This window comes from Mustela erminea, chromosome 9, assembly GCF_009829155.1.
Source record: "Mustela erminea isolate mMusErm1 chromosome 9, mMusErm1.Pri, whole genome shotgun sequence".
NCBI classification, from domain to species: Eukaryota; Metazoa; Chordata; class Mammalia; order Carnivora; family Mustelidae; genus Mustela; species Mustela erminea.
Window position 1 is genome coordinate 96,709,898 of NC_045622.1, and position 21,164 is coordinate 96,731,061.

General features: G+C 53.7%; 2 protein-coding genes across 12 annotated transcripts; one reads left to right on the top strand and one right to left on the bottom strand.

Annotated features, from left to right (window-relative positions):
* Positions 1 to 46: 46 nt before the first annotated feature.
* On the bottom strand, positions 47 to 7,825 carry ACP2 (acid phosphatase 2, lysosomal). 2 transcript variants are annotated; one of them, XM_032360164.1, is made up of 11 exons: positions 7,635 to 7,814; positions 6,947 to 7,042; positions 6,546 to 6,632; positions 5,362 to 5,514; positions 5,145 to 5,243; positions 4,974 to 5,063; positions 4,389 to 4,521; positions 3,556 to 3,638; positions 3,328 to 3,434; positions 3,038 to 3,213; positions 47 to 992 (listed from the first exon to the last, which is right to left on the bottom strand). In XM_032360164.1, exons 1-11 carry the CDS (start codon positions 7,746 to 7,748, stop codon positions 859 to 861), a joined length of 1,272 nt encoding a protein of 423 aa, XP_032216055.1. In that variant the 5' UTR covers positions 7,749 to 7,814; the 3' UTR covers positions 47 to 858. The 2 variants fall into 2 exon arrangements, with proteins under 2 accessions (XP_032216055.1, XP_032216056.1); XM_032360165.1 differs by lacking the exon at positions 5,145 to 5,243 and having other exon boundaries at positions 7,635 to 7,825.
* A 17-nt stretch (positions 7,826 to 7,842) lies between these two features.
* Positions 7,843 to 20,941, top strand: NR1H3 (nuclear receptor subfamily 1 group H member 3). 10 transcript variants are annotated; one of them, XM_032360153.1, is made up of 10 exons: positions 7,843 to 8,004; positions 14,282 to 14,362; positions 14,867 to 15,055; positions 15,477 to 15,743; positions 15,987 to 16,195; positions 16,302 to 16,481; positions 16,625 to 16,724; positions 19,400 to 19,513; positions 19,727 to 19,821; positions 20,011 to 20,941. In XM_032360153.1, the coding sequence occupies exons 2-10, from the start codon at positions 14,320 to 14,322 to the stop codon at positions 20,155 to 20,157; spliced, it is 1,344 nt and encodes a 447-aa protein (XP_032216044.1). In that variant the 5' UTR covers positions 7,843 to 8,004; positions 14,282 to 14,319; the 3' UTR covers positions 20,158 to 20,941. The 10 variants fall into 10 exon arrangements, with proteins under 10 accessions (XP_032216044.1, XP_032216047.1, XP_032216045.1 ...); XM_032360156.1 differs by lacking the exon at positions 7,843 to 8,004 and adding an exon at positions 8,163 to 8,303; XM_032360154.1 differs by lacking the exon at positions 7,843 to 8,004 and adding an exon at positions 8,332 to 9,809.
* Positions 20,942 to 21,164: the final 223 nt, after the last annotated feature.

Below are 21,164 nucleotides of genomic sequence, written 5' to 3' on the forward strand. Positions count from 1 at the left end.
GCGCTCCCTGGGGCCCCCAAAGGAAGAAAAGGCACAGAAACCGCACTAAGAGTCTAGAACTTTCATTCTCCGGAAGTCACCTTAGCCCTATTCTGGGCCACAGTCACAAGCTGGCCAGCTCACAACCTGCATGGGCCTCTGGTCCGTGGAGACCCCAGCCTCGCTGAGAGGGATAGTAGTGTCAGGTCTGTGCCGCAACTCATGCCCCCTCCCTCTCTCTCTCCCCCTCCCCGCCACCAACACCCTCCTGCCCTGCTCCAGCTGCAGGCTGACAAGATGCCTGAAGCATTATGTCTGACTCTGTAACAGACATAATGGCTTCAGGGGGACAAAGGAAAACTTGGCTGGCTGGCCTCTGGGCGATCCGGTTCCTTAGTGGCCAGTGTCCATACCCCCAATGTTGTGCAGTTTTTCCCACTACAGTAAGCACTGAGAGGCAAGACTGTGTCCTCTGAACCATTTGCCGAAGAGTCCAGGCTGGAAGAGAGAGTAAGGCTGGGTTTGGGGGGTGGGGCGTGAGGCAGAACAAGCACTAACTCCTTCAGTTTTTCAATCCCGGGTCCTGAGTGAAGCTCGACTACTTGTCTACACTTCTGGTCCTTAGGAAGCATGGTGGAGGCAAATCTTGTCTGGAGAAAGCCGAAGTCCAACACAGTACTTGGTGAACAGGGAGGCACGTGAATGCTGAGTGACAGGTGCCAAGGGCCAAGCCGAGTCCCACTTGTTCATCTAGGTTGGGGTCATCAGAGAGAGGCCAACCCAGGGTCTCCCGTCCACGGGTTGGGGAGCAGCAACAGTCAGGAGCAAGGGCCCAGCCCCCCTCCCCTAGGAGGCAGAGGGAAGGGGGCTGAGTGGTTGTCAGGCATGATCTTCCCCATCTGCGACGTGGCGGTAGCCAGGAGGCTGGGCCTGTATCCGGAACAAGACGGTGAGGAGCAGCACGATGAGGAGGAAGAGGATGGAGCCACAGACAGCCAAGGCCACGATCACCTCTGGGCGGGGGAGGGGAAGAGAAAGTGCTTATCAGTGTTCGTCAGACAAAAACCCGACTGACTACCAGACACCACGTGCTCTTACAATGGGACATACCACGTTAGTGACAAGTGCTATAAAGAAAAACAAAGCAAAGAGAAAAGGATGGAAAGGTAGTAGGTCAGTCATGGAAGGGCTCGCTGAGGAAGTGACAATTTGACCAGAGACCTGGACTCACTGAGACACTTGCATCTGAGAGAAAGGGTCTGAGGACAAGGGCGGAAGGGGTGGGTAGACAGAAAGCAAGTACAAAAGGCACTGATGTGGGAATACATTTGGCACCTTCTAGGATCAGCTGCGAAATAAGTATCACTACAGCAGAGTAAGTGAGGAACAAACAGATCAGAGCAGAGAATCAGACCAGAAGCCCCTGGAAGGCCATGGGGAAGGACCTGGATTTTGTTCTCAATGTCACAGGAAGCCACTGGAAGATTCTGAGAAGAGTAGTGATATGAACTGATTTTATATATATATATGTGTGTGTGTGTGTATATACATATATATATATTTGTGAGTGTGTGTCTGTGATTTTATTTATTTGACAGGGAAAGAGAGGAGAGAGGCAGGGAGAGGGAGAAGCAGACTCCCCACTGAGCAGAGAGCCCAATGTGGGGCTCATGGGATCATGACTTGAGCCGATGGCAGATGTTTAACTGACTGAGCCACCCAGTTGCCCCAAGAGGATTTTTTTTTTTAAACATTTTATTTATTTATTTGACAGACAGAAATCACAAGTAGGCAGAGAGAGAGGGGGAAGCAGGCTCCCCACCAGGGCAGAGAGCCTGATGCGGGGCTCAATCCCAGGACTCTGAGACCATGACCTGAGCCGAAGGCAGACGCCCAACCCAATGAGCCACCCAGGCGCCCCAAGAGGATGAATTTAAAGGTCAAGCTGATAGGATCTAGCAGATCCTGCTAGTGAACCGGATGTGGGGTCTGAGAAAGATGGTATTCAAGAGGACTCACAGGGTCACCCTATGTAAGGAGGTAACGAATGTGGCATTCGCGAAGATGCGCGAACCTGGAGGAAGAGTGGATGTGGGGGTAAGAGTGTCTGGTGTCAGACACTGGTCTGCAGCTTGTCTGGTGTCGGCAGCTTGGAGAGACCTCAAGTCAGCAGCTGGATATGTGAGTCTGTAGCTCAGAGGAAAGGTCATGAATCTGAATCATAAAAGGATGGAACTCTGCACGGAGTTAGTATGTGAAGCCAGGATGTTGGGTGGGATCACCTTGGGCGTGGGCACAGATTGGGGAAGGCCAAGATGAGACCTGGGCCATCCATTGTTCTGTGGGGAGAAAAAGCCAGTAAGGAAGCCACCTACAAGTCAGAAGAAAGCCAGAGAAGCCGAGGAAGTGTCTAAAGAAGAACAGTCGATTATATCATGCCCCTAAGAGATGAGAGAAGCTGAGAACTGATCAGGCTTTGATAAGAGGAGGCCATTGGTCCTTTACAAAAGTGGCTTCACTGCGGTAGAAGGTGACACACACTGTCTAGCGCCGGTCTGACAGGACAAGCACTGAGCAAACGGAACCAGAGTCTAGGCAAAGGATTCCACTTTCACAGGGAACAGAGACGGAGCACAGCTGCAGGAAGATGGGGCCCTCACGGGTCTTCGTTACACTTTCAAGATGGGACTGACCCAGGAAACAGGAAACACTGGGGGCCCACAAGTCCCTGTGGAAGTGACAAGAGATGGACCCGGAGCACCCGTGGGAGCTCGGCCTCTGGTAGTGGCTTATGCCAGCAAAGAAGCTGGAAGAACTGCTGGTAGGAAGACGAGCCCATGCTCTCCTGGACACCCTGTTTCCTCAGTGATATGAGAAGGGAGGGCATCGCCTGAGAATGAGGAGGAGGGAGAGGGTGAGGAATGGTCTCGGGGTGGGGAAGTGAACTGTCTAGCGACAAGAGTCAAAGGATTGGAGGTACAGCAGCTCTTTGGAGACCTGTGGGAAGGAACTGAAACCTGTTCTGGGATGTTCCTCGCAGAGGCAGGCAGCAGCTCACCTGTGTCCGCGGGCCCGCTTGCCAGCTGGCACTCCTGCTGCCAATTCTTGGGCACGACCGGCTCTGTGAGGTGCAGAAAGTCCTGCAGCGGGCAGCGGTGAGGGCAGCCAGGCAGGACCAGAGGCCAGGGAGCCTTGTCACTCTCATTCCGGAAGTACATCTCCACTGAGAAATTCCTGAGGGTTGACAGGAGACAGAAGCTGCTCCGCAGGCCGGTACCTGAGCCCTGGGGCCGCCCACAGCCACCACACAAGTACCCCTCCAGAGGGCAGACTGGTGGCTGCACTCACCCGTTATCTTCCTGGTACAGTTCAAATATGTGGCAGGAGGCGTAGGGGGCCTGTTCCCCATTGTAGACGTCCAGTGCCATCTGCAGCGCGACCAGCGTGGTATCATGCTATAAGACAGCGGAGCTCCCCATCAGCACTGCTCCCCCGAGCCCCACCCCCAGGTGCTGGAGAGAGAGGAAATCCAGCTCCTTGCTTGACGACCGCACCCCGGGGACTACGGGAGCTCACCGCGGAGTAAACCAGCAGCTTAGGGAGCTGGGAGGAGGTTGCCATCAGGGTCAGGTTCTTCCGTATCTGAGCCAGCAGGACTCCTGAAGGAGAAGAGTCCCCAGTGTCAGTGGCACCGGCTTCCTCGTCTTCTGACTAGACCTATGTGTGGCCCTTCACCCTCTACTATCCTGGGTCTGATCACCGGCACAGGGAACTCTACTCAGGGGCATAGGAATCACGCAGAAAACTCTCTAGCACCTCTGTTGTCTAAGAGCTTTCGCATTTACAGAGGGAAGCAAGATAAAACAAGATACCGGTATTTCAACACAGACAGAGAGACCTGCCAATTTATAAAGGAGCTGCAAGGCTCTGCCGGCGTCTGGACAATTACTCCCGGATGGAGCAAATATAAACCTAAGCTTGCTTCAGGATGCACAAGATGGTGGCCGCACATGGGCGCCTGGCCATGGGTGGGCTCGGGCAAGTGTGACAGCCAGCCCTCCCTTGGGGGCTCGGATCAGGAAACTGGCATGTGTATTACTCTCAGCCTTCTGGTCAAAGTGGCCCCTGGTGGTTCTCTGGAGGGGACAGAGGGTCTTCTGACACGGGTGACACTTAAGAATGTGAATGCTAGAAAAGAAGCACACAAACTCGACAGTGGCCTTTCTACAGGGACAAAGGAGCTAAGCATTCAGGGGACTGGGGAGACTTTGGGGGCTAACGGGAGGTCTGGTTTCGAAGGAGCAGAGAGCACTACAGCTGGAGAAGGAAGCGTGGGAGAAAGCCTCCAGAGCAGATTTTTAACGCAGTAGGGTCCTGAGGAGGGGAGTGACGCGCTGCCCGCCACTCACCCCCCTGAAGCCGGGCCTTCTCTGCCTGCTCGTAGATCCCGAAGAGGAAGCGGAAGCTGAAGTCCTTTAGTCGGCTCAGACGCTGCATGGTTCGGGGTGAGGCCCAGGGCGGCAGGACCAGCCCGTGTGTTTGCTGTGTATCGCAGCGGGCAGGTTAGCTTCCCAGGCCTAGGCCAGAGCCTCTCCGGGGACAGCTCTCCTCCCCAGCGGGAAGGTGCCTGTGTGTGTGTGAGGGAGGGACAGGAGATGAGACGTGAAGCTGAGGGACTGGAACCAGGACACATGGCGGACAGGACGCAGGAAAGGAAGCTCAGGCACGGAAAGCGTGACTCAGCAGAATGGAGCCGGGCACCATGAGAGTTCTGGGTGGAGAGGCCAAGAACTGCTGACACAGAATAAACCATTTCCCACTCTGAGGTTCTTTTTCACCCATAAGGGAAATTCCTTGGTTTCACAAGAAGCGGCTTGCCTGGACCTTCCCGGTGGGAATGGTATCCAGGCATGGTAGGCTACTTGTCCTGGTCACCTGGGCCTGCGGAGGTTTGAGGGAAGAAAGGCCATACCCGGGACCCTAAGTGGGCTCACCTCACAGAAGAGTGTGTCATAGACATTCCAGACAGTCTCCAGTGTCACGTCTGTAAGCCCGGTCTCGTTGGCCACCATATCCAGAAATTGCTATGAAAAATGGATCAAGGGGATCAGTACCGCCCTGGGGGAAAGGGCCAGTGTGGTGACCTCCGCCTGAGCCCCACTCACTGCATTCTGAACACTCTCATTCTGATACTCTGGTGTCTGTCGGGTCTCGTTCTGCAGCTGCTCGTAGCGGGGACATGGGCCCAACGGGAACTTCAGCAGCTGTAGACCGAAGTGGGGGGCATGGAACAGAGGCAGAGAAGGAGTTGGGGATCACAGCCAGGCTCACGGCCAGAGTCATCCCTCTCACCACCTCCAGGGAAGGGCTGGCCAGTCTTACCCTATCCTCAGCGATGGGCACAGTGTGGACGGGGATAGGTTGCCAAGAGATATTTGGGTTGAAACGCTGCATCCCGTTGGGAGGGAAGAGTCCAGCCAGGTTGGCCTCAGCACTCATGAGAGTGCGGTCAAAGTCTGTGCTTCGCACATAAACCTGCAATGACAACACCAGTCTCACCTATGGGGGTGGGGTGAGAGCTTTGGCCCCTCAGAGGGGCCGTGGCGGGAGAACCTGTCCTTGATGGTTACCCAGCAAATGGTGGCTGTCTCTGACCTTCCTTGTCCCTCTTCCCAACAAAGGTCCAAACACTCAGCTAGGGGCTGGCTGTCCCCAGTCTGTGAAGAACTCCTGTGGAAATGGCTCTAGCTCAAATGCCCTCCCAGTCCCAAGTGCTTAGTCACTAAGGCTGTCAGTTCTGTCTGTCGGTCCGGTTTCCTAGTGATGCTTATCTCCCTATCAACATCACAGTCCTTGAAGGCAGAAACTGTCACCCCTTTATGAAGTGGCTTAGAGATCAGGGAGAGGAAATAAGGAACAGAGATAATTCCTTGTGCAAAGGGAGTAGGATGCAGTAGGGCAGGGTCTTCAGTGGGGCAGGGCAAGACCAGGGCAGAGCTGCCCCTCAAGGGAACAATAACATCGAGATGCCCGTGGCCAACAGTGGTAACCAGAGGAACAGCCAACCCCCTCCCTGGGGTGGAGGGCCTCAAGGAGCTGGAACACTGGCCGGTCTTCCCTGACATGCCTTCTCTACACGTGATCCCTGCTCTTTATCTCTTGGCCCTGGGTGGTTTATCATGTCACCCTCACTACAGTCTAAGCTCTGGGAAGAAGGATATCCTATCTGTGTGCTGCACCATTAATGCAGAGTGCTAGCACAGCACTCTGCCCTTAGTAGGTACTCGAGAAGCATCTTGGATGGGAAATCCAAGTTATTTCACAGAATCAGAAAAGATTTCGCTAGGCCCTTAACCCTGAGCTTGGATGCTTGATCTATTTTGGCCCTTTCCGAGTCAAAGAGGGGCAACTTGGCCTCTGGGACTGTGCTACACAGCTGAAATGCCTTGTCCTGTAGGTGTAACCGAAAATGCACGGAAGGAGGCCAGAGTGGCCCAGACTCCTTGAGGGCAGAGCATGAGAACAGCAGGTTCCCCTCCCCTTGCCCCTTGGGCTCCCAGCCTTACCTCTTGCCGGTGGTAAGAGGTGTTGAGAAAGCCTTGGTAGCGCTGCCGCAGAGCCTGGCCCAGCTCCCAGTGCTGTTGCATCCCTTCCTGCAGACAAATGCAAGGGTTGACAGGGAAGGGGCAGCTCACACATCCCACAGGGCTTAGGCAGTGTTGCTTTCCAAATCTACCCTGGCTGGAAGTAAGAGTGGGTCAATCTGATCACAGAAGTCATTTATTAAGTGGCCCATTGTGTATGGCACCTGTCCTGGGCACAGAGGAAAGTAAGGTTGAGAAATCTGGTCAAAGTCAGCAGCCACGTGGGAAATGACAATTCGGTGGGGCCCCCAAGTTCTGTGGTCTGCTCTTGAGGTCACTCATGCTACAGCACACCCGGAGTGTGGCCCTGGCCTTTGACCCACCTTGGTTAGCTGACCAAACCCCTGAGGCCACTCATCTTCCTGATAGGGGTCCTTGGGATATGTCTTCACTGGTGAACGGTCTCCATGTCGGTATAGCTGAGGAAAGAAAATAGTTTGCCTCCAGGTCAGAAGGTTCCACGATGGGGACACACGGCCCACCTTTGCCCTGCTGGGGAGGGAAGCCCTACTCCTTCTGTGAAGCCTTAATTCTGCCCACTGCAAAAGACCCCAGCTCGGAAGTCACTAACTTTGAACAGGTTCCAGAGATTCTAATTTGGCCAACACAACGCCAGGGGAGACTATAGGCAAAGCCAAAGATACAGGTGAAAAAGGAAAAGATAAATGAAAGCAATGCAGGTGGTGGGAGAAATTGGGGGGAAATCACCAAAGGCTTAAGGGTGAGTCTCTTGACCGTTCGTTCTATCACATCCCTTTCCCAAGACAGACTCACCCAACCTATGCCCTGATACAGAACTACTTACACCCTGTCTGGCCCCCGAAAATAACTGGGGCTCCACTTCAATTCCAAACCGGGCCCCCTACCCTTCAGGCCCGGGGTCTCCTCCTAAACCCGATCATGATCCTGGAGAGACCCCGACACCAGCCCAAGCCCCGCCCCTCCCTCTCACAGCGGGCCTGTGCCCTTCCAGCTCTCGGCGAGCCCTTGGGACATCCCATCTCTCATTACCAAGGTAACGAAGCGCAGACTCCGGGCCTGGGTGGGGGGCATCACTATCAGATTCACGCCAAGAAGGAGCTGGAGAAGAGCCGCCCCGCTCCACGCAAACTGTCTGCCCGCCATCACCGTTATAGACTATGCTGCAGAAAGAGGGAGGAACCCGCTGCGTGGCACCTCCAGCTGCCGCCCGGACGCACCCGTCAGGACACACGCCGGAAGTGCCTTGGCCGCCATCTTGCTAAAGGAGAGGCAGAGATGGTGGGAGAAGGAGGAATTTGGGAGGGAATGCATGTAGGAAGCCCGCGATGCGGCCGCGGCGGAGGAGCGTGGGAGTGTAGTGCAACCTCGCGCGGTAGAAGATGCTGAGGACCTCGTCTTGGTAAAGAGAACCCCGAGCTCCGGTTGGCCCCCGCCACGAGACCGAATAACAAGGTGGCGCCAGCCGGACATCGGCTGGGAGAGCGAGCGCCCCCTCGGGCCGGGGTGCAGCTGGGCCTGAGCTCAGAGCCAGAGCCGCTGCAGACTTCAGGCAAGGGTTGGAAGTACAGGGCACCCCGCTCCACGCCTCTACCTTCTGGTGGAATTTGAGCCTTGGCCCTGGCTCTTTGTCCCGGGGAGGCTCCCTTTGATGCAGGGCACAGCGTGTCAACAGTTCTTTGGACTCCCTATGCCCTTGAGGTTGGTCCCAGTGTAGCCTACAGCTCGTGCCTTTGAGCAAAGCTCCAGGAGACCTCTCACTTTCCGTTACAGTTTTTGCTTCCTCCAAAACGAGTGGGTTGCACAGTATGTTCAGACTTTGAAAAACCAAAGCAGTGAATTCACAGGGGAGGAATTTCAGACCATTGGGGAGGTAGATATTATAGGGATAAGGGGAAGGAGCATAACATAAAGTGGGAGTAAGTGGAGTTTCCGCAGAATCTGGGACCCTCCAGTCATCGGCCATTAGGATCCGGGTGCAGCCAGTTTGGCTTCATGGCATGGTGACTGAGCTGGGCGTGACTCACAGCTCCAGAATCACTAGACCCTTGGGATGCTTTTATCGGATCTGCCCCCTGGAAGTAAAATGACTAAAGATGGTTGGAAAAATAAAACCTGATTAGAACTATATGGGAGAAAGCAGGGTCATAATTTTGCCCTAGGACTTCGGATCCAATTACTTATGTATACCTTACAGAGTTATTATGGAGGAGTGAATAGAAACTGAGAACTGAAGTATGGGTAGTCAAATAGTTGTTAATCTTACTTAGTCACAAGGACCTTTCTGAATCAGATGAAAATTTACCATCCCCACCCCACCTTCTGGAAAAATGTCCACACACACAAATGGAATTTTGCATATAATCTCTAGGGTTCATGAAAAATGTCAGTAGTTTCCATAAGTCAGCATCTCTGAATCCCCGATCTAACCTACTGCCCTTACTTAAAAGGATAAGGAAACAAAATCAGAGAGAAGAGCTTGTCCAAGGTCACAGAGTTTAGGAGATCGGATTAAAACTCAAGTTTTCTGATTCCCAATTAGTCTTTAAAATGGACTGCTTCTTGCGGGCCACTCAAACTGCATTGCTAAACCATACTGAGTGGCCCCCAGATACTTTCAATAGAGATTTCTGACAAAGGAAACCTTTTCACATTGGTGGGGTTGAATGGCGGCACAGCTAATGGGCAAAATTATGCATATTAGTGGGCATTCTTGAATGTTTCTTCTAATATATCCCTTACTCTTCTTGCAATGTAGCCAGACCTTTATGAATTCAGAATGTAAATCTTGGGCTCACTAAATTTTGGCAAGTAGAACAAATTCATCTTTTGCTTTTCTTCCCACTTGCTAAAGTATGTCTGTATCCTTTGTGCCTGCAAGTATCCTATGTAGGAGGGATTGATGGAGCAGATATTTCATTTCTGTAGGGAAAAGAAATCCAGGAAGGGTGAAGTACATGGTGGAATCAAGAGCTAAGCCCTGGTTTCTTGATCCCCAGCTTCTGCATATTTTCTACCAGATGATTCTGTGGTCTCCATGCCTTGGTTCCTAACTATAGATACAAAAAACTAGGCATGTAGATAGATAGATAGATAGATAGATACAGGGGCCTACCCCAGACCAAATAAATTAAAATCTCTGAAAATGAGACCAGGTTTGGAAACCACTGTTCCACCCTGTGTTGTCAGAAGCAAACCTAAATCCAGGTGAGTTAACTATTTTTTCCATCTGGGGAGGCAGTTTTGTGTAATGGAGCGAGGTGTTTTGTGTTTGTTTGATGATGAGTTTGAGCTTTTGAGTCTGTTATACCTGTGTTCAGATTTGATATTGGCCCACTTGTTAGTGACTGTCTCCTAGGGTTATATACGAGTATAAATAAAATAACACATGTAAAGATAAACGTATTAGTAATAGATGTTACTTTTTCCTTTTCGCCTGGTATATCATCTCTGAACTTATAGGCCTGAGAAGCAGAAATTCCTGCGTTCTTCTCTGTCTTGTGATTGGAGGTTGGGCAGAGGTTGTTTAAGTGCCCTGCAAGATGACCCCCACACTGCATCTTTCCAGAATGGTGAAGAAGGGAGCAAGAACCAGTTTCCCCAGTCTGTCCCTCCAGACCATACCTTGTGGCCTGCCACATGGGAATTCACGTACTTTAAGGGGAATTTTCAAGTTTCATGTATGACTGTGAACTGGTGAATGCTCCTCTTTTTTACCTTCAGGGTTCCCCTTGCTGCAAGGAAAAGCCTCTGGTTCTAGGTTCTAGGTTCTAGGGGTTCACAAATAGGACCTGGAAGATCCCCAGAGGTTCTAGGATCCCCCAGGAGCCAAAGAAACCTAGGAAAGGCCGCACAGCACTGGGAGGCTTTGTGCCTAACACCTGTGGGCTGGTGGGACCATTCTGTGGGGGTGGGTCTGGCAGAGTGAGACATGTGACCCCAGCTGCTGATCGTCTGACTACTTGCTCTGTTTGGGAGAGAAGTCCCAGCAGCTGGCCTGCAGAAACTCTGTGGAGATAGTGCCAGCAGGTTTTGTCTCCCATTTTCCTCGCCCTTTCCCTTTTCGTGGGGTGGGGGGCAGGGGGAGGCGGCACTCCTGAACCCCTGTAACCTTGAAGGGTTGGCTCTGGCAGTAAAGGGCTGCTGATGCTTCCTCCTTCTCCACTTGAGATAAAGCGAACTGATTCCTGCCTTGGAGGAAGATGGCGCCCTGTTCGTTGAGCGACTGGTGCTGACCTGGGTCAAGAGGGCTCCAGGTGGGGCTCGCGTGTGGTCACAGGGTCCTGGGCTGACTGAGGTGTCAGGAGAGGGAGCTAAGGATCAGGAGTGGATGCGAGAGGTGTTTTCCAGCCCCCAGAAGATAGGTCATCAAGGCCCAGAGCACGTGCCGTCCCACGTTCCTCATAACCAGGTGCTGCGGGTGGCATCTCTGGCTGTACTTCTGGGGGTGCGGGAAGGTGGAGGAGGGAACTGGTTGGATGGTGTGGGTGCTGGGACAGGATGGTTGCAGTTTCCCAGGGGTTGGAGTCCCTGGTGTCTACTTTCCCAGGACAGCTGGGGCCTTGTGAAAATCGGGAAAGGAACACATGCAAGAGGAATGGAGAGCCTTGTGCTCGTGACTCAGAGATGCTCAGACAAGGCTGGTGGCCTTAGGAGGGGATGACCTTGTGAAAAGACGGAACAAGAGCTAAAACTGGAGGCAGAACTTTGAGATGGGGGGTGTCGGAGGGGCTTTTCTGAAATGCGAAAGTGAATACATGGGCAGATTTTGCAACACCAGGCAGCCCGCTGTCTTCTCAAGTCTGTGCTCTCCCACCCCCGCCTACTCGCCCACCCCACCCTGTGCTTCCTCCCATGTCTCACCACGCTCCTTCCCTGTTTCTGCTTTCCCTGTCCTTCTCCCGTCCTGTTCCTCCACACCCTCTGTCCACTCTTTCCCTTTTTCATCTCTTCCCTGGTGCCCTGTTCATCTGTTTCAGTCCCTCTGGCTGCCTGCCCTGGCCCTCTGTCCTTCTGTCCTTTAATGTGGGGCCCATGGGAACTGGAGTTCACAGCAAAACAGGAAGAGCCTGGGAGCAGGAAACTGGGAGCAAGGCAGCGGGTGAACAACCAGCAGTAACCTCAGCTCCTGGCCTCCCACATCTGGACTGAAGCATCCCCAGGGCTCTCTGTCTCTCCCGCTGCAGCCCACCAGCCCTCGCTTCTTCCGTCTCAGTGCTCCACTGGCCGCTGGACTCCGCGGGGTCCAGACAAGAGTATTCCTGGACTCTGACACAGGAGAAAGGAAGAGCACAGGGACTAGAGCAAGGACATCTGGATTCTGACCCCAGCTTGGTCACTGTGTGTGGTCTTGGCAGGGGCTTTGCCATGAGCTCAGGGCTCTCCGTGAAATGGTGCTCCTGTTACTTGCCCTCCCTCCTTCCTGGGAGCCCAAAAGGACCGAAAGAGATAGTGAGGGGTTTGTGTGTGGAAACAAGCACTGGAAGGTTAACAGTGCGCAGATTCGAGGCGATGGGAAGACCTGTAGATGACAGGGTCGAGGGCGAAGGAGAACTGCTGCTCTTTCTTGAACACCTACTGTGTCCCACCCCTTGAACTGTGTGATACGTTGTGTACCTCTCATGACAACCATATGTGGCAAACACCATTATTCTTACCATCCCTATTTTAAAGGTAGGGAAACAGGTTCAGAGATATGATGTAACTCATTTAATTAAGATCACAGTTAGAAAGAGGCAGAGGCAAAGCCAGGCCCAGAGCTCAGGTGCTGAAAGCTCAGGTGTCGAAGAGGATCATATTATTTTTTTTTTGTTCACCTGTTCATTTAACAATCAGGAACGTAGTTCCTGTTCTGTTGCCTGCTCTGTGCGAGGCCCTGTTCCATGGGCGACAGGGGAGATAAACTCAATAAAACATGGTGTCTCCTCTCAGGGATGGATCTCACGTTCCAGGCCGCAGGGCAGGATGGCTATGGCTGTAGTCTCAGTAGATGCTGGATAGAACCTCCATCACTTCAGATGAACGATTCCCAGATGTGAGAACCTGCGTACCGTCCCAGGTCCATCTGGGCTGGCACCTGGGTCACCTGCCGTCTCTGCCTCCACCCCCATCCCAGCCCTGCCATTGCTCCTCTCTCTCTCCTGGCCTCTTCACATCTTGGTGGCCCCCTGCAGGGTACCGCCACTCGGAGACTCCCTGGAAGGATGAGCACCGGTCTCTCCACCCCTGGAGTTATTATACTAATTTGGCTGAGGCCTGGGGCTAGTGGGGAGAGCTTTTGGCCCTTCCCAGAGGCAGGGGAGGAGGAGGGAGGCTGGGAAAGCAGGCTGAGGCTCAGTGTTGCAATTCCAGGCAGTGCCGGGACCTTTGCTCTACGAGGTGACTCTGGAGGCTGCTGGGATTGGGGTAGGGGGTGCCTGGGAGGCAGCCCTTCTGTAAGAGCGGCTAAGAGCCACTGGGGTGAGGAGAGGAAGGGGAGAGATGTGGAACTGGGCAGGTCTACAGAGAAATGGGACTGTCGTGGTTGGGGGCGGCGAGGGCAGGGGTGAGGCTGGACTGAGGGGGCGGGCGGTCGCGCTGGGGAGGAGTCAACATGGTGGGGAAGCTGCCCTGTGGGTGTGGGGGATGGCGGCTAGGGCTCTAGTCAGTCGTCTCCGGTCTGCCTAGCAGGAAGGAGAAGTGGCCCGACCCCTTGGCAGTCCCTCCCCTCAGCCTTTCCCCACATTACTTCCCCGGGGCTCCGGTCCCTCACTTGCTCAGCTCCGGCTCCCAGTGCAAGGTCTCCAGACAGGAGATTGCACTGCCCTCCCCTCCCAGCAAGGGGGCTCCAGAGACTGCCCCAGCCGGGAAGTCTGGTGGCCTGGGGATTCGGTGGGTCTGCTCCTCAGCACTGGCCTGGGGCTCTTTGTGTGAGTCTGGGAGGGAGTGCGTAGGGTCTACGCGGGTACCCTGGTACGGGTCTACAGGGTACCCTGTAGATCTTAGGGGTCTCTGGGGAGAAGTGAAGGATGATGATGGTGATGGCAGCCCAGGAAGCAAGAGGATTCTATTTGGGTCCAGAATAACTCCTGAGGGGTTCTTGGGGAGGCGGTCCTGGCTGTGAAATGGAGCAACTCCTGGAGGTAGGAGGTTTGTGCTGGGACGCTGGAAAGTGACAGCAGTGAAGTTATCTAACAAGCAGTGAGTCTTACTGGGTGAGTGAGCCTCAATCCCATGCCCTAGTCCTGGCCAACTTTGGCTGTCCTCAGTGCTGGAGGAAGGGGAAGGGGCTCTGACAGAAGCTGGGCAGATGTGCCCAGACACTCTGTGATGGCCTGGAGGGGTCCCTGGGGGAGAAAAGGTGGCAAGGTGGGCACCTTAGCCAACAGCTCAGACTTTGGAGTTAGACCAGAGTTGGAATCTTGGCTCTATACCATTGCCTAACTGTGTGGCTATAGGCAATTTACTTAATCTCTTTGAACCTCAGTTTCCTCGTCTATAAAATGGGTTTAAGAATGAAGTCATGACATCATAGGCGTATCTAGAGGAAGGCATATAAATCTTTAGCACAGGCCGATATATACATACACAGCAAGTAAGTGTTGGCGGGTATATGAGTACTCGTAGGATCAGGAGGAGAAGGTTGATGAGGCCAGAGAGGGCCCCAGTTCTGAAGACAGTAACCTCGGTCATTCCTGCAGGACAGCCGCCTTGGTAATGTCCAGGGCTCCAGGAAGAGATGTCCCTGTGGCTGGAGGCCCCCGTGCCTGATGCTTCTCCTGGTAAGCGTCTTCACTCCAGCCCTCTCCTCTGAGCTCAGATCCCAGCTCCTCTCCTCCCTCGGGAATCAGCCTCCTTCAGTACTTGCCTTCAGCTGTCCCCTGGAGAGCAGTCCAGAGTGGTTCTCGGTGTTGCTTGCCTCCTTCTGCCCAGACTACCTCTATGCTGGGTCTGGTGCTGGTCCTTCTTGGTGTGGGCTTGCTGCTGGGGAGAGCTGGCTTGTCTGGTGCCTACCAGCACTGGCTTTGATTCTGTCTGACCTCTGAAGTGGATGCATGTCAGCCCTTCAAGGGGACAAAGGTTAACATCCTCATCTAAGGTACTGAGGTGCAGGGGATTACAAGAGACTAGCCCTAGAGCCCACATAAACCCCAGGGTCCTGAAGCCTGAGCCAACATTTTGCTGCCCTCTAGGGGTAGAGAGAAATGAGCAGTTTCCCAGAAGGACACTAAGGAAGTGGATGGGAGGGACCTGAGACCCCCTTGTGCCTCTTTTTCGGGGCTCAGACTCTGCAGCGGAGCTGTGGGAGCCAGATGCACAAGATGCCAGCAGCCAGGCGCTGGGAGGCAACACCTGTATCCTCAGGGAGGAAGCCAGCACTCCCCAGTCCGGTGGGGGCTCTTTGGGGGCAGGGCTGGAGGCAGCAGAGCCTGCAGTCCTGCTCCCTGGGGTGGATACCCCTCCAGAGTCTACAGGTGAGGAGCTGTTGGATTTGGAGGAGGAAGGGGCCCCCTGGATCTGGGAGGGGTACCATAGGGCTGTTTACCTTGTGAGACCATGGTTAAGTCCAAAGGCTTTGGATTCTACTAGACCTGAATGATCAGAATGTGAATTTTGTCTCTGCCTTGGGCCTTCCTGAGCCTCAGTTTCCTTATCTGTAAGATGGAAATAATAATAGTACATATCTGTTACATTTGGGAGGATCAGTGCATGTAAAGGGCTCAGGCAGTACCTAGGACAGAATAGCACTTGGCACATGAGAGCTACTTTGTCATAACAGACTAGACAGCATGCACCGAAGGGGATGAAGTTCATTGAGTGCTCAGCGCAGTGGCCAACTGGGCACCAGGGGCTTTCTTCTTGGAGAGGAACATGAAGTCTCTCCTCTGTTTCCAGAGCTCCGTCCACAAAAGCGGAAAAAGGGGCCAGCCCCCAAAATGCTGGGGAACGAGCTGTGCAGTGTGTGTGGGGACAAGGCGTCCGGTTTCCACTACAACGTGCTGAGCTGTGAGGGCTGCAAGGGGTTCTTCCGCCGCAGTGTCATCAAAGGGGCGCGCTATGTCTGCCACAGTGGGGGCCACTGCCCCATGGACACCTACATGCGTCGCAAATGTCAGGAGTGTCGTCTTCGAAAATGCCGCCAGGCCGGCATGCGGGAGGAGTGTGAGTGTCTGGGGACAGGAGTCGGGGGAGAGGATGACGGGAAAGGGCTGCCGGGGTGTGAGAGTAGACAGGCAGCTGAGCCTACAGGGTCTTCCTACGTGGTCCCTAAGTATGAGTTAAAATCTCGTCCTTGACTTTACCCAGTGCTCTCTGCTTTTCTAGAGCCTCAAACTACCCCTCTGTCCCATCCTTGCTTCTTGTGTCCCCCTCTTCTCTCCTCCTCATGTCCAACCCTGTCCTTAGGTGTCTTGTCAGAAGAGCAGATCCGCCTGAAGAAACTGAAGCGGCTAGAGGAGGAGCAGGCTCAGGCCACGTCCATGCCCCCAAGGGTGTCCTCACCCCCGCAAGTCCTGCCCCAGCTCAGCCCCGAGCAGCGGGGCATGATTGAGAAGCTGGTGGCTGCCCAGCAGCAGTGTAACAGACGCTCTTTTTCTGACCGGCTTCGAGTCACGGTAACCGAGGGAACCGGGGAGAGGTGGCCGTGCCCAGAGCACCCACCGGCTTTTTGATCGCTGACTCAGTGTAGTTCGTTTTCTCCATCCTCGCCCTGCTGGGTAGCCTTGGCCCATGGCACCAGATCCCCAGAGCCGGGAGGCCCGTCAGCAGCGTTTTGCCCACTTCACCGAGCTGGCCATCGTCTCCGTGCAGGAGATCGTTGATTTTGCCAAACAGCTGCCTGGCTTCCTGCAGCTCAGCCGGGAGGACCAGATCGCCCTGCTGAAGACCTCTGCGATCGAGGTGGCTGGCAAGGCCAAGGGGTGAAGGGAGAAGCAGGGCGGGACTGTCTCCCACACTTCCAGACAGCCAGGTGGGGAGCGAAGGGGCCCCATGCCAAGACCAGCCTTCTGAGTCCCTGTTTGAGGTCTGCTACTTGCGTGCAGGTGATGCTTCTGGAGACATCTCGGAGGTACAACCCTGGGAGTGAGAGTATCACCTTCCTCAAGGATTTCAGTTATAACCGGGAAGACTTTGCCAAAGCAGGTAAGAACTGAGGTCAGAAAAGGATTGGGTTGGATGGAAAGACACTTTCTGTCACTGGGCTCATAGTGACTACAGAGACACAGGCCCAGGGTTTTGGGGTTGCTGTATGCGGAAGGATCCATTTGTTTTTCCAAGACAGAAAGTTGGAGTGGTGATAGGCCTCTCTCAGCTGCTACAAAGAGACATCTGACCTCTGTTGCATTTGGCCAGTGGTTTTCAGTGTTTCAGGGAGCCCGAGGGGGTTGGGGCTCCTCTAAGTGTCCCCTTAGAGGAGGAACAGAGAGGTACAAGACGACCTTCATCCTCTCTATAGCCAAACAAGAAACCCCACTTAATGCTGTGCTTCTACATAACGTTTTGCTTGAAGAAACGATATCACAGCGAGGGAAAAAGCTCGAAAACTGCTGCAATGAGCCTTTTAGTAATTAGTGATGAACTTGGTTGTGCTCTTTAAGGATCGTGTGGACTGTTCCCCCTGCCCGCCACTCTTCTTCAGTTGCTTTTTCCAAAAAGCTGAAATACATGTTGGAACATGGCAATTTTAGGATAAGAGTAACTACTCCCATCCTCGTGCTGTACCCCGGAGTGTTTTCTCCAAGAATTAGTGCACACATAGTGCTGCTCTTTGCTACTTGCTAGGGGGCTAAGCGGTGTTGGCTTCCTCATATTCAGTTGCCGGTAACGTTTGTGTTATGGGAGTGGGGGTAGAAAAGCTTGGGAGGCTGAGAGGGTTTGGGAGGGACTAGAGCTTCGACTTAACAGGAGACTGAGGAGTTGAGCACCTGAGGGCATGGGCCTGTGAACTAGGGTTGAAGCAGTGACTTCATTCTCGGAGTTAGTAGGTTCTGGTTTCCAGGGCAGAACTCATAGTCTTCTCCGGTTTCTGGTGACAGAGCAGCTCACGTGCCTCTTGTTCCAGCACAGGCCCGCCCATGAGCTTTCTAGGAAGGCCTCCCTTAAACCCTAGCTCTGTGGCCATCAGTTGCCCCGGGTGCTGCTGGCGTGTGTAGGCACCTGATGGGGCAATTTGATGACTTTCTCAAGCTTTCAAAGCCAAGCCCAGCTCCCTTTATCTGCCTGGTCCCCAAATGCTTATTATCCCTATCCTTCCAAAGCATGGCCACTGCCTCCTTCCTAGAACCCTCTTTTCTTTTCTTTCTTCCTTTTTTTTTTTTTTAAGATTTTATCTATTTATTTGGCAGACAGAGATCACAAGTAGGCAGAGAGGGAGGCAGAGAGAGAGAGAGGTGGAAGCAGTCTCCCTGCTAAGCAGAGAGCCCGATGCAGGGCTTGGTTCCAGGACTCTGGGATCATGATCTGAGCCAAAGGCAGAGGCTTTAACCCACTGAGCCAGCCAGGTACCCCAGCACCCTGCTTTCTGAACGCTTCGCTCTTCCCCTGCCTGGGCGTTCCTTCAGCACTTGCAGACTCGTGCTGTCTGAATCGGCACCTAGTTATCGATACGTTGACGTTAGCAGTTTTGCTGCTGTCCTGTTTGCCTCTCATTTCCTTCTGTCAGCGAGGTCTTGGGGAGGAGGGGCAGGGGCGGTCTTTTGTCAGGTCTCCGTCCGTCTCTGCGTCCACTGCTGTGTGTGCACGGGGTGGGCAACTCAGGATGCAGACCGAGAGCAGCGGAGGCCCGTGCTCAGTGACCAGGAGTGGAGCTGGCAGGGCGCACGGCCCAGCTCCAGAACCTCCTCCTCATCCTCTCTGTACGAAGGGGCTGTTCAGCACATTTTGAGGCTCAACAACCCTCCAAGAAAGGCTTTATAAAATGGCTCTTGTCCATTCAGTGTCTCAACTGTCTCAACACACACTTGATAAACATCAGGGGAGAAGTACAGGAAGTGACTTATCAGGGAGCGTTGCCTGGAAAAGTTAGCAGAAGGCTGCTGAGAGACAGCAGACAGACAGACACAGGGTGGGGTGGGGCGAGGAGACTTAGTGATGGGAGAAGTGTTCTTTAGGTGTCATGTCTGTAGGTCACGGTTTGTTGAACTTCACTCTCCTCAGCAAGATCACTGGTTCTATGTTTTGAGTTTATTCATTCATTTATTTATTTAACAAATACTTATATAGTAGTTAACATTCTAAGGACCCAATGAGGTACTATTATTATCCCCATTTTACAGACGGAAAAACCAAGGCTCAGGGAACTTAAATAACTTACCCAAGGACACACAGCCTAATAAATGGTCGAGCCAGGGCTCGGACCCAGGCGGTGTGATGCCACAGCCCCTGCCCTCGACCGTGTTGCGGTCTTCCTGCTGGGACATGAAACATGAAATGTATCTCCGGTATTCAAATAAGTAAGGCCAGTTGCCAGTGATAAAGCTTTCTTTGTAAACAGAAAGAAGCTTTGCCTCTATTTCTAGAGAATTCCAGTGACAGCAGTATTATCATTGAATCCAGCACCTCCTGTGTGCCAAGCACAACCCTACGTGTTTTGCCTGCTTTATGGTTTCACCATCACAGCAGTCTTATACGTTCAGATAGGATTCCCAAGTCACAGAGGAGGCTTAGAAAGTTAAGAAACTTGCCTAATGTTACCCAGCAGAGCCCCGGGAGACTTCTTAGTGATTTCCTAACAGTTCCCTTAAGTTGAGGAGCTGGAAGAGAGAAGGAAGTTCCTGCTGCCTTTGCCGTGTGCCCCAGCCTCCCTTCTTCTTCCCCAGGGCTGCAGGTGGAGTTTATCAACCCCATCTTCGAGTTCTCCAGAGCCATGAACGAACTGCAGCTCAATGATGCCGAGTTTGCTTTGCTCATTGCCATCAGCATCTTTTCTGCAGGTGCGAGCAGGGGCAGGAGGGAAAAGGAGCAAGAGATTTGCACCAAGCAGAGCTGCAGGCCCCATAGGGCAGGAATTGTGGGAGTGGAAGCCCTTGCTGTGCTACTTTGGGAGAGGCTGGGTGGGGTATGTCCCTATTTGGGGGGTTGTGATTTGGGGTATAGAACTAAGACCCTGGCCAGACCTGCTCCTCAATTCTGTTGGTGACCTATAGACCGGCCCAACGTGCAGGACCAGCTCCAGGTAGAGAGGCTGCAACACACATATGTGGAGGCCCTGCATGCCTACGTCTCCATCCACCATCCCCATGTGAGTCTCCCCTCCCCTCTTCTCCTCTTCTCCAGAGACTCATCCCCTGACACACCTACTTTCCCTTCGAGAATCCTTCCCTGACGACATCTTGCACAGACAATTTGCTGCCTCTCCCACAATTCCCCTACCCTTGCCCCCTTCCCTGGGGAGAGGCAGAAACTGTACTTTGTCCCCTCCTTCCCCCAGGACCGACTGATGTTCCCACGGATGCTAATGAAACTGGTGAGCCTCCGGACACTGAGCAGTGTCCATTCAGAGCAAGTGTTTGCACTGCGCCTGCAGGACAAAAAGCTTCCTCCGCTGCTCTCTGAGATCTGGGATGTGCACGAATGACTGCTCTTCCTCCCCCCCCACCCCCATATCTTCTGTTTTCTGGGCTGGAAGGCTGATGCGCCCGGCTGCTTCCTAGAGGGGAAGCAGACTGAGAAGGGCAAACATTCCTCAGAGCTGGGCAAAGGAGTTCCTCGAGTGACATTAACGGAAAGCCAAAGGGTTGGGAGTTTGGCTGCTGGGCAGTGGAGGGTCCTGCTGAAACTGTGCTCCATCTGAAGCCTGTACTGCCCCAACCAAATGGATGGGCCTGGGGGCCACTTTGCACAAGGTTCTCCCAGGCCCTGCCCGTCCTGCCTCCACCACTTCCTGTGTTCCCCACAGGGCCCCCAGAGAAATTCTCCGCCGTCACTCTGTGGCTTGGCCCTAAATGCCTCGGGGATGCCTCACTGATAGGCCTGGCGCTCTTTGTACAGAAAGACCAAAAGGAAGATAGGATGAGCGAAACCATTTCTGGGTTGGGGGTGGGGGCACGGCCGCAGAGGAGGAAACCGTCGTTTAAGATCTGCTTCCAGACGGAGAAGAGGGAGACAAGTCACAAGTGACAGCCTTGGCCGTGAGAGGGGACCTCCTCTTACTAGTCTCATGAGGGTGAATGAAATGCTGACGGTTAGATGCCCTTTTCGTTTAATGATCCAAGTGGGATCGGGTTGTCTTTCTGAGGAGAAGCTTGGGTGAATTTTCAGAACTAACACCCCAGCCATGTACCTGTCTTCACACGCGCCTCCATAATGCCTCGGGTTTTCCGTTGGTACCTTAAAAAGAAAAATTAAAAAATTTAAAAAAAGGAGGACACAACAGTCCGTGCTCTAGGGCCCCAGGCTCTGTGGAATGGGGAGGCTGCCCCGTGGCCGTTCGGGCCTGTCAGAAGGGCTGGACTCCATTTCCCAGCGGACACCGCGGCTCCGTTCACGCCCCCCTTCGCTCGGCGCGCTCCCGTGTAGCTGAGACGGCGGCCGCGCCTTCCGGCATCGGTCCCCCCCGCCGTCCCTGAATTGGTAGGCTCCACC